This window comes from Quercus lobata, chromosome 3 (genome assembly GCF_001633185.2).
Source record: "Quercus lobata isolate SW786 chromosome 3, ValleyOak3.0 Primary Assembly, whole genome shotgun sequence".
Taxonomy (NCBI): domain Eukaryota; kingdom Viridiplantae; phylum Streptophyta; class Magnoliopsida; order Fagales; family Fagaceae; genus Quercus; species Quercus lobata.
In genome coordinates, this window is record NC_044906.1 from 16,849,927 (window position 1) to 16,864,647 (window position 14,721).

Genomic DNA, 14,721 nt, shown 5'->3' on the forward strand with positions numbered 1-14,721 from the left:
AGAGGAGGCGTTGGCAGCTCTATTTGGGCAGAGGAGAGGAGGCGTTGGCAGCTCCGTTGGTCAGAGGAGAGGGCTTCTGAACACGTTCTATTTTGTTTGTGATTTTGGTTTTATTTGAGCTACAATCCTGTGAGATAGAGTGTACTAAGGCCTCATTGAATATCTAACGTGGCGGCTCCTGATTGGTGGCGTAAATAGCCTCTCTTCTGCCAGCTCCGGACAAAACGTTTTCTCCATAGCCCATAACGTTCTGTCCGGAGCTGGCAGAAAAGAGGCTATTTACGCCACCAATTAGGAGCTGCCAAATCAGATATTCAATGAAGCCTCAGTACACTCTATCACACAAGATTGTAGCTCAAATAAAACCAAAAATCACCAAACAGAACAGAACGTGTTCAGAAGCCCTCTCCTCTGACCAACGGAGCTGCCAACGCCTCCTCTCCTCTGCCCAAACAGAGCTGTCAACGCCTCCTCTCCTCTAACCAACAGAGCTCCTCCTTGCCACTGGAGCCGCCGCAGCGTCGTTCTGAGCCATCGCCCACGCACCCAAATACTGCGTTTTGTTCCGATTAACCCTTTATTGTTTGATTAGTTATCTCCCCAATATTTAGGTTTCAAAATTTTGATGGGTTTGGTTTTTTGGATGTTAATCACTTGCTTTGGTATGGGTTTTGATGTATTTTGGTACCTTTGTGCGTTTTGATTGGATTTCAAAGTGGTTAAGTTCAACCCTAAACAAATTTGATTTGTCTATTATGAGAATCTTGTTTTCTTGTTCCAGCTAATTTTGTTTGGGTTTCAAACCATGATTTTTTTTAGGATGAAACTTTTTGGGGTTTTTCTTTGTGTTTTTTTGGATATCAATCTGTTCATACTGGTATAGGTTTTGGATTTTGCTTTTTTTTTTTTTTTTTTTTTTCCCTTTATATGCATAGTGAATGGATTTTTTAGTTTTATTATTTTCTTTTTCGTTTTATTTTTTGGGTAATGGAGTGGAGTTGTGGTTATTATTATTAAGGGAAGTGACACCAAAGTCTGCTATACAATGGAGATTTCATCTTTACATAACCTATGAAATGTTGACAAGATGCAATCCATGCCAAATTGCTAGATTAAGCAATACCACCGATATTGTTCTCAATATATGTGATTTTAGTAGCCAATAATGATTTCAGTTCCCTGTTGAATGAATGTATGTAAACTTTGTAAGCTAACTTCTTGTACTAAAAACAATACTTCAAATACCAACATGAAATGTTCAATAGTTGTAACCAATGAGCTCTAGATGCAGAAAGAGGGTTTGGACTTTGAATTCCTTGTGTAATCAATTTTAAAACTTATGAAAAGTATTGCTTTGCACCAAATAAGCACAAAAACTAGAAATGTACATTATATTCATAATGTAATTGGTAACTGGGTGCTATAGAATTGTACCTTTATTTTGCTCCATAACCATGACTGCCCATTACCAAAATTGATGCATGGTGTTTATCTATAGCCTCACACAAAACATTCCGGGGATCTCCTTGACTCACTTCAGTTGACACATCATCAATCTGCATAGAAAATTTAATTCATTTATTCTATAAGCTATAACAATAATTCTTACCATAATGCAAAACTTCATTCTAGAAGGTCTGGCTGGCCTATAGGTTCCAATTCTCCAATAATACTATGTCAATTATTTAGTATCTAGAAAGATCATTTTGAGTGTAATTATGCAGGCCTTGCATACAATTAGTGCCATTTACAAAGGTTAGCAGCAACATGACACTCACTCAACCATGTAAGTCACAGCCGGCTCAATAACATTGATCTTTTATTTTTATTTCTTTTTGTTAAGCAGGTACTATAATTCTAATTACATAAATCTTACACATAATGTATTATTAATCACAAAAAAAATTAATTCAAATAATTTATTATTTATATTATTAAAGTGATACTAATCATATTAATTGTCAGTAACTAGTTTTTTTTTTTAATAATATTTTTAGTAGCTTTAGCATTTCCTTATTTATTTATTATGCACACGTAATTGTCCCCAAATTGAGAAAAGGGAAAGATTTGAATCAATGAGTTCTACTTTATAAGATGTGATCCTAATCGATTGTACTATATATGTGATTGTTACCGATTTACTGTTGCAGATGTCCTTAGCCTTCTGAATGGTATTAGCGGCTGACTTCCTCAAATCTGAGTCCAAAACCTTTACTTTGGTCCTTCATTTTTACTGTGGTTGTTGAATTCTCCACTGTGAACCTAGGCCTTTGGGACACAACTGGTATCATTTATTTGATAGATATTATCATATTCTTAGTTTCAAATATAATTTTATTTTACTTGTAATTTCAATTTTTTCCTACTTGTAATGTCAATTTGCTCTCTATATGTACCAGAGTGCAATTAAAGATGTAGTTGGAGCTGTTTTATGAAGTGTTTATTGAGTTGTTGAGCAGGATGTTCAAATGTACCCTGCCTTTGTTGTGCTTATGTGGAATTAATTTGAATTTCTAAAAATTCAAATTGCAACCAATTTTGTATTAAGTTGTTGGATTTACTCTTTACTTGTATCCTAAAACAAGTTTGTAATTAAACAAGTTTGCCAAATTGGGCAAGTTTGGTATTATAATAGCACAATATTTGAATTTATTCTCAATCGTTTCTTATGAATTTTTCTTCTCTTTTGTTTTTAATAGGTTATTTTGAAATTTAAAATTATTTGAATTGAAAATATGAGTGCAAGCAACGAAGAACCTGAAACAATCTCACTTTATGATATGGTGGATGATGAGTCAGAAATAAATGAAGATCAAAATGATGTAGACTTGTCATTGAATGATTCAAATCAACCTTTTGCATGCAATAGGCATTTGGAACCATGTCTCAATATGGTATTTGATAAGCTTGAGGATGCTAAAGCATGTTTTAATGCATATGCAAGGCGAAAGGGGTTTGGCATACGAGTAAATCATACTCGAAAGACTAAAAATGATAGATTATTGGTTGGTATTGAATATGTTTGTTCAAAGGAAGGGTTTCATCATAGACGTGATGAAGACATAGAAAGAATAGGTCCAGAGCGTGCAGAAACAAGAGTGGGACGCAAAGCAATGATAGGTTTAAAGAAAATTGAAGATACATGGGTTGTGTGTAAGTTTGTGGAGGATCATAAACATAAGCTTCTTACTCCTAAGAGTACAAGCATGCTTCGTGAGCATAGAGTAATAACAAATGCCCAAAGGAATCTTATAGATACACTCAATGAGACAGGTATACCTCCAAGCAAAATAATGTCTGTGTTAAGTAAAGAATCTGATGGTGATTATAATGTTGGATGTATTCCGGTTGATATTCAAAATTATTTGGGTAATAAAAGAAGAAAGTTGCTTCAAGATGGAGATGCCCAGGGAATGTATAAATATTTTATTGAGTAACAATGTAAAAATCCAGGTTTTGTTTATGCATGGGTAATTGCTTTTGGGCAAATGCTAGGTCAAGAATTGCAAACCAATATTTTGGAGATGTTGTTACTTTTGATGCTACATACCAAACAAATACTTATAAGATGCATTTTGTTCCTTTCACAAGAGTTAACCACCATCATCAATTTGTGATGTTTGGATGTGCTTTGCTTGTGAATGAAACAACTGAATCTTATACATGGTTGTTAAAGACTTGGCTTAATGCAATGCTTGGAAATCCTCCTTCTACAATTATCACAGATGATGACAAGGCTATGGCTAAGGCAATTGCAAATGTATTACCTAATGCAACTCATAGATTGTGTATGTGGCATATTTTACAGAAAGTTCCAGATTAGTTGTCTCATATATATAATAAATATCCATATTTTCAGGGAGAATTTCACCATTGCATCCATGATACACTCACCATTGAAAAGTTTGAGTTAGGATGGAGTAAGATTATGGAGAACTATGGATTTGGGGATAACGATTGGTTGGGAAATCTCTATATGCGGCGTGAAAAATGGGTTCCCGCTTACTTACGAAGGAAATTTTGTGCTAGGATGTCTACAACTTAAAGAAGTGAAAGCATGAATAAATTTTTTAAAGATTATGTTTGTTCAAGTACAACGATAAGTGACTTTGTGTATCAATATGAGTAAGCTTTGAATGCACGTTATCTTAAAGAGAAAGAACAGGATGTAAAGACAAAAAATTCAGTGCCAATTTTGAAAACATGTTACAAGATGGAAGTAGAGGCGGCAAACGTTTATACAAGAAAGATGTTTATGAAATTTCAAGAAGAGTTATTTTGTAGTCAAAAATACAAGGCATCCAAATATTGTGAAGAAGGAGTGAAGAAGATATATAAGGTGGTAGCTCATGGGAAAGAAAGTCCATTTTATGAAGTGTCACTGGATACTGTTGAGACAAAAGCTAATTGTACATGTCATATGTTTGAGTTTGTTGGAATTATTTGTAGGCATATTCTTGTTGTTTTTGTGAAGAAATCTCTTGTGCACTTTTTTCCATCACATTATATTTTAGAAAGATGGACAATAAATGCCAAGAAGCGCATTGTACATGAAATATCTGGAGATGTCGTACAGGTTGAGCCACAAATTTCTTCTACCTTGATGAGAAATAGTTTGATGCTTCAATTTTTGGAAGTTACAGAGGCAACATCACAGTCAGAGAAGAAGTACAAGCATCTTGGACAAACTTTACAAAAGGTTCATGAGGAGCTTCTAGGCATGCAAGATGTTTGTGATGTTGATGATTCAAGAAGTCTTGATAATACTACATTAAACAATCAAGTATTATCAAATCTTCCAATTGCTTTGCGAGACCCTTCACATGTTACTTCAAAGGGAAGGCCTAAAGCTTTGAGACAAAAGCATCCAAGAGAAAAACAATTGACGAAGAAGAGAAAGTGTAGCATTTGCAAAGAAACGGGTCATGTGAGAAGCAATTGTCCGTCACATAAGCATTTCAGGTAATTATATAAAATTATTGATTTTTGTATTAATTTATTATTTAAATTTTTGGTTTATAAAATTTCTTCTTGTAGGGAAGTTGCAAATACAAGCTTGACACCACACTGGGAGTTCATGCATCAACAAAGTCAAACTGAGGTTATTTAATTATAATATATTCAATTTCACAATAATACATATCTTTAATGATATTTTCCAAAATGAAATTTTAATTTTTTGAATTAGGAATCTTTGATAGCAAGGTTGAACCCATTAGTAATAGCAAATACATTGCACTCCACAAGTTTTGTACAGGTATATGATGTATTTGATTTTTTTTACTTAGTATAAATTGTTCTGTAATGGATGATTTTATTATTTATTCTAAATTGTATTTGTTATTCATCTTTAGGATTCTTTGCCAGCTGCAATGTATCCTTCTACATCATCATCATCTACTATGCATATACATCCTAACCAGTCATCATTTATGGTATGACCACTTATTGTTTAATTAGAATATATTGAATTTTTTTTTTTTTTTTTTTAACTGTGCTCATTCTAATTTTTTATTTTTTGGTATTTGGTTGTACTTTTTTTTATGTAGGATCTATTACAACAATTCCAAGAAAGCTGATGTTCAAACAAGTTTTGTGATCAAGAGAACGCATTGGGAAGCAAATATTTTTTGCTATACAATATTTTAATTGTGGTGGATAGAACCATCTTCTTGTAGTTTGAATTGAGACAAGTTTTATTTTAAGATGTATCTTCAGTCATATGATTCTCTTTTTGTATTTTGAATCATGACATGCTTTATTTCAAATGAATTTGTAATCTTATGATTATCTTTTTGTATTCTAAATCATGATAGGTTTTATTTTAGGTGAATGTATTGTCAATTAGAAACTTATTTTGCAAATTGTGACAGGTTTTATTTCAGATGTATTTGTAATCTTATGATTCTCTTTTTGTATACCTCCAAGCAAGATAGGTTTTATTTCAGATGAATGTATTGTCAATTAGAAACTTAAAAAAGAAAAAATTGTGACAAGTTTTATTTCAGATATATTTGTAATCTTATGATTCTCTTTTTGTATTTTGAATCATGACAAGTTTTATTTTAGATGAATGTATTGTCAATTAGAAACTTGAAAACCAATTTGAAAATTTTAAAACTATTCATTTGAATACTAAGTGATACTAATGCAAAAAAAAAATTATGTTTTGCTAATTAACACTATGAACAAGAAAATTTTGATCTTTATATTCTACAATTTTTTGCTATATTTTTTCCCTCACCTCTCTAAATGTGTGTAATAGAATTTAAACTTTGTAAAGGGTCTATCGTATGATATTCAGATTATGTGAATGTTCAGAAGTGTCTCCACTCAAATAAGTTTTCTAATGGGTTTGTAAGCAAACCATCTCCTAAATACAGCTAATCAAGATTCTACAAATAAAAAATTGGGGAATTTTGTGAATTTCATTATATGGAGAGAAAAATTTCACCCCCCCCCCCTAAATATGGTTTTTTATTTATAAAGAATGAAGAGTTATAATAATAATAATAATAATAAACACATTTGAAAGGTTACTTATACCTTCATTGCCAAAGAAAATACACATTTGAAATGTCACTTATGCTGAAATAAACACTCTAAAATGTTGCCAATGCTCTCTTGTCATTCTACAAAATTTTCTAGTAAACATTTTTTTTTTTTTTTTTTTGCAATTTTTTCTTGAGTGAACGACCCTTCTTACTTGAGTAAATTCTTCAATAATAGGAAAAAAAAAAAGTTCAACAAGGTCTTTACAGAAAGTTTGCTTGTCCTTTGCCGGAGCGAAACTTAAATTGCTTGAACAAAACTAAAATTTGCTAGAGAAAATTTAAACTTTGATCAAGTGAGATTTGGAAATTTTCAATTTAATTTTACATTAAAATATTCTCTATTCTTCTAATTACAACTATGTATAATTTCAATGTGGTAAAGGGTAGCAAATATCTATCCAGGATAGATTATATTATTATACAACTCTTTCATGTGATTACATAATTAGCATGCATTTGACAATAAACAAAAGAAAAATACAAACTACATCACAGTAAATTTATCATGGTCCATCCCAACAGATTTGATTACAAGGGAAGAAGTATATTGTTCATAATCAATGACAATGCTTATTATGCGTCCTATCATCAGTCCTTTCCAGCAACACCAATAACTGCTCCAACTTTCCTACTGCAAATCAGCATAAAGAAATAACACAAGTTAATAAACAAAAGTGGGTCTAGAAATGGACTTACATCTAATTACGAACAGAAGATTTTATTAGAATTTTGCCCCCTGACCCTAACATAAATCTGCCAATGTAGATGCCATTGTTTTAGTGACAAAGCACAGGGGTTGTCATTGTAATTTACCCTTTAAACCTGCGCAAATGCTGATTAATTGATTCATTCAAAAAAATTAACTAGTATGATGGGTGTGACGTATTGGAGTTCTGATGGTAATTCTTGCCAACTTCAAATGGTTGGGGTAACACCACAGCAACATCAATTGTGATTGTAAGTTCGAAAATAACAGCACTATTATGTCTTCATATGATGGACAAAAGTCTAAATTTTTTCATCTAAGCTCTACTCTCTACTCATCTGTATATTGTTATTGTTAATATTTTTATCATTGTATATGTAGCCCAGTAAACATTATTTTCAAAAGCGCGCAATCTGTTTACATCTCTTATCATTGAGTTACATTTAATGATAGTTGTTGCCTAGACTCAACATTTTATTTCCCATGTGTTATAGTCTTCGTGGCATGCTTCCACCTCAACTGGTCAAATTTCCTCACCTTCAAGAAATGTTAGTTCGTTTTAAAATGCTTCAATTGCAACTTTGATGGTAATATTTTACAGCACTAATTTCCTGCACAATTCACAAGTTTTGTATAAAGACATTTTTTTTTTCAGTACTTTTCAATTTGAACTTGCCTTCTTCTTAGGTGCACTAGGCTTTAGACTAGGAATAGGTGGAGGTTAGATAAATCTTATCCATCCTTGTGCAGTTTACCACCCTGGATTTTAAAAAGTACTTTTTGCAATTTAAATAAGGTAAAATAAGTTAATCTCTTGAAAGCAAGTATTGTTATTTGCTTCATTCAATATACCTTACATCCAGTGCAAAAAATAACTACCTCATAAGTTAACTACCCTTGTCAATTCACAAAGTACAAAGAGGTGCACATTACTGCTCAAAATAGTACATCTCTCTCAAGCTCAATTCATCAGTATGGCATTTGGATAGCCCCTAGAACGAGTTCAAATGCTCTTCTCTATTGAAGATAGCAAAGTCCATCCCCACCCCTCCCCCCCAATAGTACATTCATTTTGTTTCTCATAGCATTTGGAAGGACCATTAACTATAAATTTCAAAGTTAATGAGAATTTGGTAGAAGAAATGGAAATGATAGCAAACATTAATTATTTAGTGATGACTGCTACTCCTATTTTGATAATGGACTGGTGCCTCCAAATGCTACGGAATATGATATGGATTCATTTGATTCCAGGAAAGCCCAAAACCCTTTATGAGCACTTATCAAGCAAAGTTTATATATCTAGACAAAGTAGTTGTAAATGGAATATGTGAACACATACCTGCAATTAAGGCCAAACTAAATGCAGTAGGCACACTGGTCTCTGCCTCAACAGCAGCTTTGGCTGCCGCAATTCCAATTGCCACACTCGGCATAAGATTTAAACCTGCGCAAATGGAAGCAAGCATCCCACCAACCAAGCAATCACCAGCCCCTGTGAGCCTAACAACTGATGCAGGAAGTGCTGGAAAATGCACAGCAGCGCAAGACCGGGGATAAAATACAAAGAATAACCCCAAAAAGAAGAATAACAATGACATTTTCTTCTGAAGCTATAGAAGCTTGACAATCCAAAAGCTTTAAGGGACATGTAGAAAATAAGTATGTCACTCTGATGGTTATTATCACCAAAGATCTTAATGTACACATAATATATAATTTATTCATGTAAGAACTTGAAATACTAACTAAATAAATCCTATCAAAAGAACAAACACAACAACGCAAGACCGGAGATAAAATACAAAGAGAAACCCCAAAAAGTTTCATCCTAAAAAAAATCATGGTTTGAAACCCAAACAAAATTAGCTGGAACAAGAAAACAAGATTCTCATAATAGACAAATCAGATTTGTTTAGGGTTGAACTTAACCACTTTGGAATCCAATCAAAACGCACAAAGGTACCAAAATACAACAAAACCCATACCAAAGCAAGTGATTAACGTCCAAAAAACCAAACCCATCAAAATTTCGAAACCTAAATATTGGGGAGATAACTATCAAACAATAAAGGGTTAATTGGAACAAACCGCAGTATTTGGGTGCATGGGCGACGGCTCCAACAGCGAGGAGGAGCTCCGTTGGTCAAAGGAGACGAGGCGTTGGCAGCTCTGTTTGGGCAGAGGAGAGGAGGCGTTGGCAGCTCCGTTGGTCAGAGGAGAGGGCTTCTGAACACGTTCTGTTCTGTTTGGTGATTTTTGGTTTTATTTGAGCTACAATCCTGTGCGATAGAGTGTATTGAGGCTTCATTGAATATCTGAGGTGATTTTTGGTTTTATTTAAGTTACAATCCTATGTGATAGAGTGTACTGAGGCTTCATTGAATATCTGACGTGGCAGCTCCTGATTGGTGGCGTAAATAACCTCTTTTCTGTCAGCTCCGGACAAAACGTTTTCTCTTTTAAAATATTAATTTGATAAAAAAAAAAGTTATTAAATGGTATAATATTGCTCAAAATTATCATAAATATAGCTTTTGTATTTTATAGATATAGTAAAAATTAAACCTATGATATCTACTTCATGATCAATGATCTTTTATCGCTAAGAAGATTCATTGGGTGAAATGGAGCTCTCTTTGTTCCCCAAAATCAATTGGCGGGATGGGGTTTTGGGATTTCCAGAAGTTTAATAATGCTTTGTTAGCAAAACAGGTTTGGCGTCTTATCCATAATCGAGACTCCCTTCTTTTTAAAGTTTTTAGTGCTAAGTATTTCCCTCATGGCAATATTATGGAGGCGAAGGTTCATCCTAAATGTTCTTATGCCTAGTGGAGTATTCTTCAAGCACATGGAGTTATTGAACAAGGGGCTATTTGGAGGGTTGGTGACGGAAATTTAATTGATGTGTGGCGACATAGGTGGTTGCCTGATCCTAATCACAGTAAGATTATTTCTCCCAGAACTGACTCTTCAGTTCATCGAGTTTGTGATTTGTTCCTCCCTGATACAAGAGTTTGGGACCCAGGTCGTCTTGAGAGTTGTTTAATTCCATGGGAGGCAGAATTGGTGAGGAGGATTCAAGTCTGTGAAGATGGGGCAGAGGACACTCTGATTTGGCCTCTAACCAGTGATGGGGATTATAGCGTTAGGAGTGCTTACCGAATGTTAGTATCTGCCGATTCTACTCTTCAGCCGAGCTCATCTAGTTCGGGTAATCCTGGTTTGGTATGGAAGAAAATTTGGAAGATGAGAGTTCTTAACAAGATCCGGCACTTTATTTGGCGCCCTGCAAAGGATTCTCTGCCTACGAAATAGAACTTAAAAGCCCGGCATATCCCAATTGATGAGGTTTGTGATGGGTGTGGTGAGCATACGGAGTCGACTGTGCATTGCTTATGGCTTTGTGATCAAGTGCGGTCAGTATGGATGTCGCTCCAGGAGTTTCGGTCTTTGGTTCATAAGAAGTTTCGGACCTTTTATGAATTATTGGAGGAAGTTCTCAGTACAGAGTCGAATCGGAAGGTTGCTCTGTTCGTCATTGTGGCATGGTGTTTATGGCAGCGTCAAAATCATATGAGGGAACGTCAGCCATCTTGGCAGCTTCATGAGCTAAGTGAACATGCGCATAGGTTGGTTGATGATTTTTGGAATGTGAATTCAAAAGAGCATGGTGCGTCTATCCCTCGTTCAGTGGTTCGCTGGTCTCCTCCGCCTGAGGATCGTTTCAAAATAAATTTTGATGCAGCTTATTTTGAGGATTCGGGTTTCGCAGGTACTGGTGTAGGTTGTCGAGATCATTCTAAGCAAGCTATTGTGGCTCTGTGTCAGAATTTGGGTAAGGTGCAGTCAGCTGAGATGGCTGAAGCTTTGGCTGCTCGAAGAGCTATGATTTTCGCTAGGGAGATGAGTTTGTTTGACATTATTGTTGAAGGTGACTGCCTTACTGTTATTCAAGCTTTGCTGCGTGTTGGCCCCTGCCCGCTGTTGTTTGGCCATATCATTGATGAGACAAAAAGACTTGGTGGAGTATTACGTAGTTGTATGTTCCAACATGTCAGGAGGGATGGGAATAGATTAGCTCACTGTCTAGCTAAAAAAGCAGTTTTATCTGCAGGTTTTGAGGTTTGGGTAGAAGACTTACCCGAGGACGTGGAAGTTGTTTTCCAGTCGGATCTTTCTTGATTTGGGTTTTTGTTTCATTGTTTTTTTTTGTAGTTCGTTTTTTATTATTAATAAAACTTCGCTTACCTTTCTCTCAAAAAAAAAAAAGAAGTTACCATACATATAACCTCTCTCTTTTTTTTTCTTTTTTTTTTTTTTTTTCTTCTTTAATTTTAAGAAAGATTCCGTACATATTACTTAAATAATCTGACCCAAAATACATAGGAAAATCACACACACGTCTTGCATGTACAATGCGTGTAACGTGTGTACGCATGTGTCTGTTTTTATGGATAACTAGCTTTAGCATTTTCCATACAAAAATCATCTATTTAATTATAAACTTTACATGGTGAAATCAAGATGCCATTGTCGAGTAAAGGCGCTCGTCCAATAAGCTTGATGAAAGCATTCATTCGGAATTTGTTCCCTAAGAGGATAAAAAAACAACTGGCAGAAAATGGCTATGACTATGACAATGCAGATGGAACGTCCATATCAGATCTTATGAAACAAGTGAATGAGACCAATTGCATGTTTAGTGTGTGTGCAGTTGTTTGTTTTTATGAGTAGCTACCTTTAGCATTTTCCTTACAAAAATCTTTTTTGATTGTTCTATTTATATATTTTACATGATGAAAATCAAGATAAAAAACGGGAAGTCAAGTATTGGCGCTCGACTAAGCCTAAAGGGAGCACTCTTAAAGGTGGGCATTCGGAATTTGCAAGGAAATGACGATGGCAATGGCAACGGTAATGGCAATGGCAAGGGAACTTCCGTATCAGATTTTGGGAGGGAAGTGAGTGAGACCAATTTGTTGGTAGCCACACTCATCACTACTGTGACCTTCACAGCAGCTTTCACGGTGCCCGGTGGATATAACCAAAGCGGAAGTAAGGATGAGGGCTTGGCAGTATTAAGCAAAAGTGGTGCTTTCGGTGTATTTCTAAAAGCTAATACTTTAGCTTTTGGATTTTCCACTACCTCAGTATTAATCCACTTTTTATTGGCTTCAAACACAAGTACGGAGGACGTTTATCACAGTGAAGTCATACAGCGTGCCCCTTTTTTCACATACTGGCAATTGGAGCATTGCTGGTAGCTTTTATATCAGGCACCTATACAGTTGTACCACACTCTTTTGGGATCAGTGTAGCCATTATTCTTTTTTGTTGCTTCCTGGGTAGCATGTTGTTTCCCTCTCTCAATAAAGAAGTCTAGAAAGACTATGTGATTGCTAAGCCCAAGCTAGTCTGAGATGATTAAATTCATGGGCGGAGCCATGTTGAAGGGTGGGGGAGCCATGGCACCCCCAAAATTTTGAAATTTTTTTAAATATATATATATATAATTATTTAATGTTTTCAAAATTTAGTCTACAAAAATAAGAGTTGGCCCCCCCCCTAAGTATTTGAATTAGTCCAATGATGCTTTAAAAAAAATAATTGGTCTAATAGTTATAGAGACAACTTTATTTTTCACAATTCTATTTTTTATTGTAAAATGTGTTTTTATATCTATTAAATATTTGAAAAAGTTTGACACCAAACATGTTTGAATTTATCTTTTTCAGCTTGTTATGTGGCGATTAACAAGTCATTGACTCATTAAAAAATTATTGTCACTAAAACTACACCTGAATGTCTCTTTAGTTGCCACATAATGGGTCAAAGCAAAATAGTTTCAAATATGTTTGGAGCTTAATTTGTTCCTCCAAGTTTTGGATTATTCTTATTTTTGAAAATTACATTAGTTCAATTGAATAATTTTACTTACATTAGTATAAAATTTGATAATTTTTGTAGAAAATGAAACTTTTTAAGAATTTCACTATGAAAATTGTGAAAAAGTATTTTATTAATTTTATGAAAGATAGCCATCAAACATAATTTTGATTGAATATATTAAGCTCTTTTTTTGTTGGGTGTGTGTATATATATAACTTATCAAATAAAAAAGTGCGTATATAATAAAAAAAGCATGTGTATTTATGTGTATGTATAGGGTTGTCTTGATAAATATATTAGTGTTGCAACTTGGCCCCCCCAAACAAAAATTCCTGGCTCCGCCCCTAATTTAAATTGATTGTGGGCATTCAGAATTTGCAAGGAAGAGGATTGAAAACTATGTTTTACAAGTTGGTATGGGAACAGTTGGAGTAAGAGGAATGCCGTCGGTATGAGGAAAGCATCATCAAGATCATTGTATTGGAGGTTTGTTGTGTTTAGGCTTGTTTCAAAGACTTTATTTGGTGTGCTTGTGTAATGCTTTTATTTTTATTGTTATTGTTATTTTGGTGTTGTTGCTTTGATCGTATTACCTTTGCTTTTGGAATAAATTCTTCTTCATTAAGGGAAAAAAAAGCATGATATTTTTCTTTTGATTGTTAGATTTGTTGTGTACCGAAATAGCATTCTTGATGAGCCCAAAGTTTCTTATTTAGAATGGATCTTATTCATTTTTATTGATTTTTTTTATTTTGCTCAACACCTTTAGACACTCAGGTGAAGTTTATTTTCAGAAGATGATGATCTTTTGTTATTATTGTTACTTGTTACTAGAGATTTTTCTTGTTCTATTTTATGATAAAAAGGTTATAGAGAGAAATATCCACTTCATCTAGATGAAACCATTCTTCTTTTCAGGTTTTGTTTTTGTTTTCATCTCATTTTGCCTTTCTATTCAATAATACTAACTAACTCCCAAATCGTCATCTCTACCAACAACGACCTCTCCCAAACTAACTAGCACTTCTCCTAGGTGATTAAAGACATCAAAACAGGACAAAATTGGCCTCTGCCCTTTTTGGGAAAAATAAATAGTATTCTACCCCCTTTCTCAAACTAATTAGGGAAATTCTCCTCTTTTGAAAATCGACTTTCTCAAAATCGAGTTAAAAAAAAAAAAAAAAAAAATTGGAGCCCTATAGTGACGTTTTAAGGAGCCTATAGTGACGTTTTAATGATCTATATTGGCATTTTGTAACTCGATTTCCACAAAGTCGAGTTACATGCAATTTTTTTACCTATAATTTGATTTCATGGAGCTTGAGTTAAAACACGCTACTATAGGTCCTTAAAAATGTCACTATAGGACTTAACTTGATTTTGAGAAAGTCGATTTTCAAAAGAGGAGGATTTCCCTAATTAATTTAGGAAAGAGGGTAGAATACTATTTATTTTGCCTAAAAAGGGTAGAAGCCAATTTTGTCCCATCAAAATATGTCTTACCTCTTTTGATTGAATTAGTTCTTAAGATAGTCAGTAGTAGAGCCAAAAAATTTTCTCAAGGGAGGT

At 34.1% G+C, this 14,721-nt stretch overlaps 2 protein-coding genes across 2 annotated transcripts; both read left to right on the forward strand.

Annotated features, from left to right (window-relative positions):
* The first annotated feature begins 2,735 nt into the window (after positions 1-2,735).
* Positions 2,736-4,045, forward strand: LOC115980442 (protein FAR1-RELATED SEQUENCE 5-like). Its single transcript, XM_031102692.1, has 3 exons — positions 2,736-3,415; positions 3,496-3,760; positions 3,860-4,045. Exons 1-3 carry the CDS (start codon positions 2,736-2,738, stop codon positions 4,043-4,045), a joined length of 1,131 nt encoding a protein of 376 aa, XP_030958552.1.
* Positions 4,046-4,213: 168 nt separating this feature from the next.
* LOC115980443 (protein FAR1-RELATED SEQUENCE 1-like) lies at positions 4,214-5,579 on the forward strand. Its single transcript, XM_031102693.1, has 5 exons — positions 4,214-4,962; positions 5,038-5,101; positions 5,189-5,257; positions 5,355-5,435; positions 5,550-5,579. The coding sequence occupies exons 1-5, from the start codon at positions 4,214-4,216 to the stop codon at positions 5,577-5,579; spliced, it is 993 nt and encodes a 330-aa protein (XP_030958553.1).
* Positions 5,580-14,721: the final 9,142 nt, after the last annotated feature.

Bases quoted from the DNA above. Each gene is read 5' to 3' on its own strand.
- LOC115980442 (XM_031102692.1), top strand. From the start codon at position 2,736: ATGAGTGCAAGCAACGAAGAACCTGAAACAATCTCACTTTATGATATG. The intron at 3,416-3,495 runs GTATAAATATTT...GGCAAATGCTAG, and splicing joins GATGGAGATGCCCAGGGAAT to GTCAAGAATTGCAAACCAAT. The intron at 3,761-3,859 runs GTATTACCTAAT...CCATATTTTCAG, and splicing joins TGGCTAAGGCAATTGCAAAT to GGAGAATTTCACCATTGCAT.
- LOC115980443 (XM_031102693.1), top strand. From the start codon at position 4,214: ATGGAAGTAGAGGCGGCAAACGTTTATACAAGAAAGATGTTTATGAAA. The intron at 4,963-5,037 runs GTAATTATATAA...TTCTTCTTGTAG, and splicing joins CCGTCACATAAGCATTTCAG to GGAAGTTGCAAATACAAGCT. The intron at 5,258-5,354 runs GTATATGATGTA...ATTCATCTTTAG, and splicing joins ACTCCACAAGTTTTGTACAG to GATTCTTTGCCAGCTGCAAT.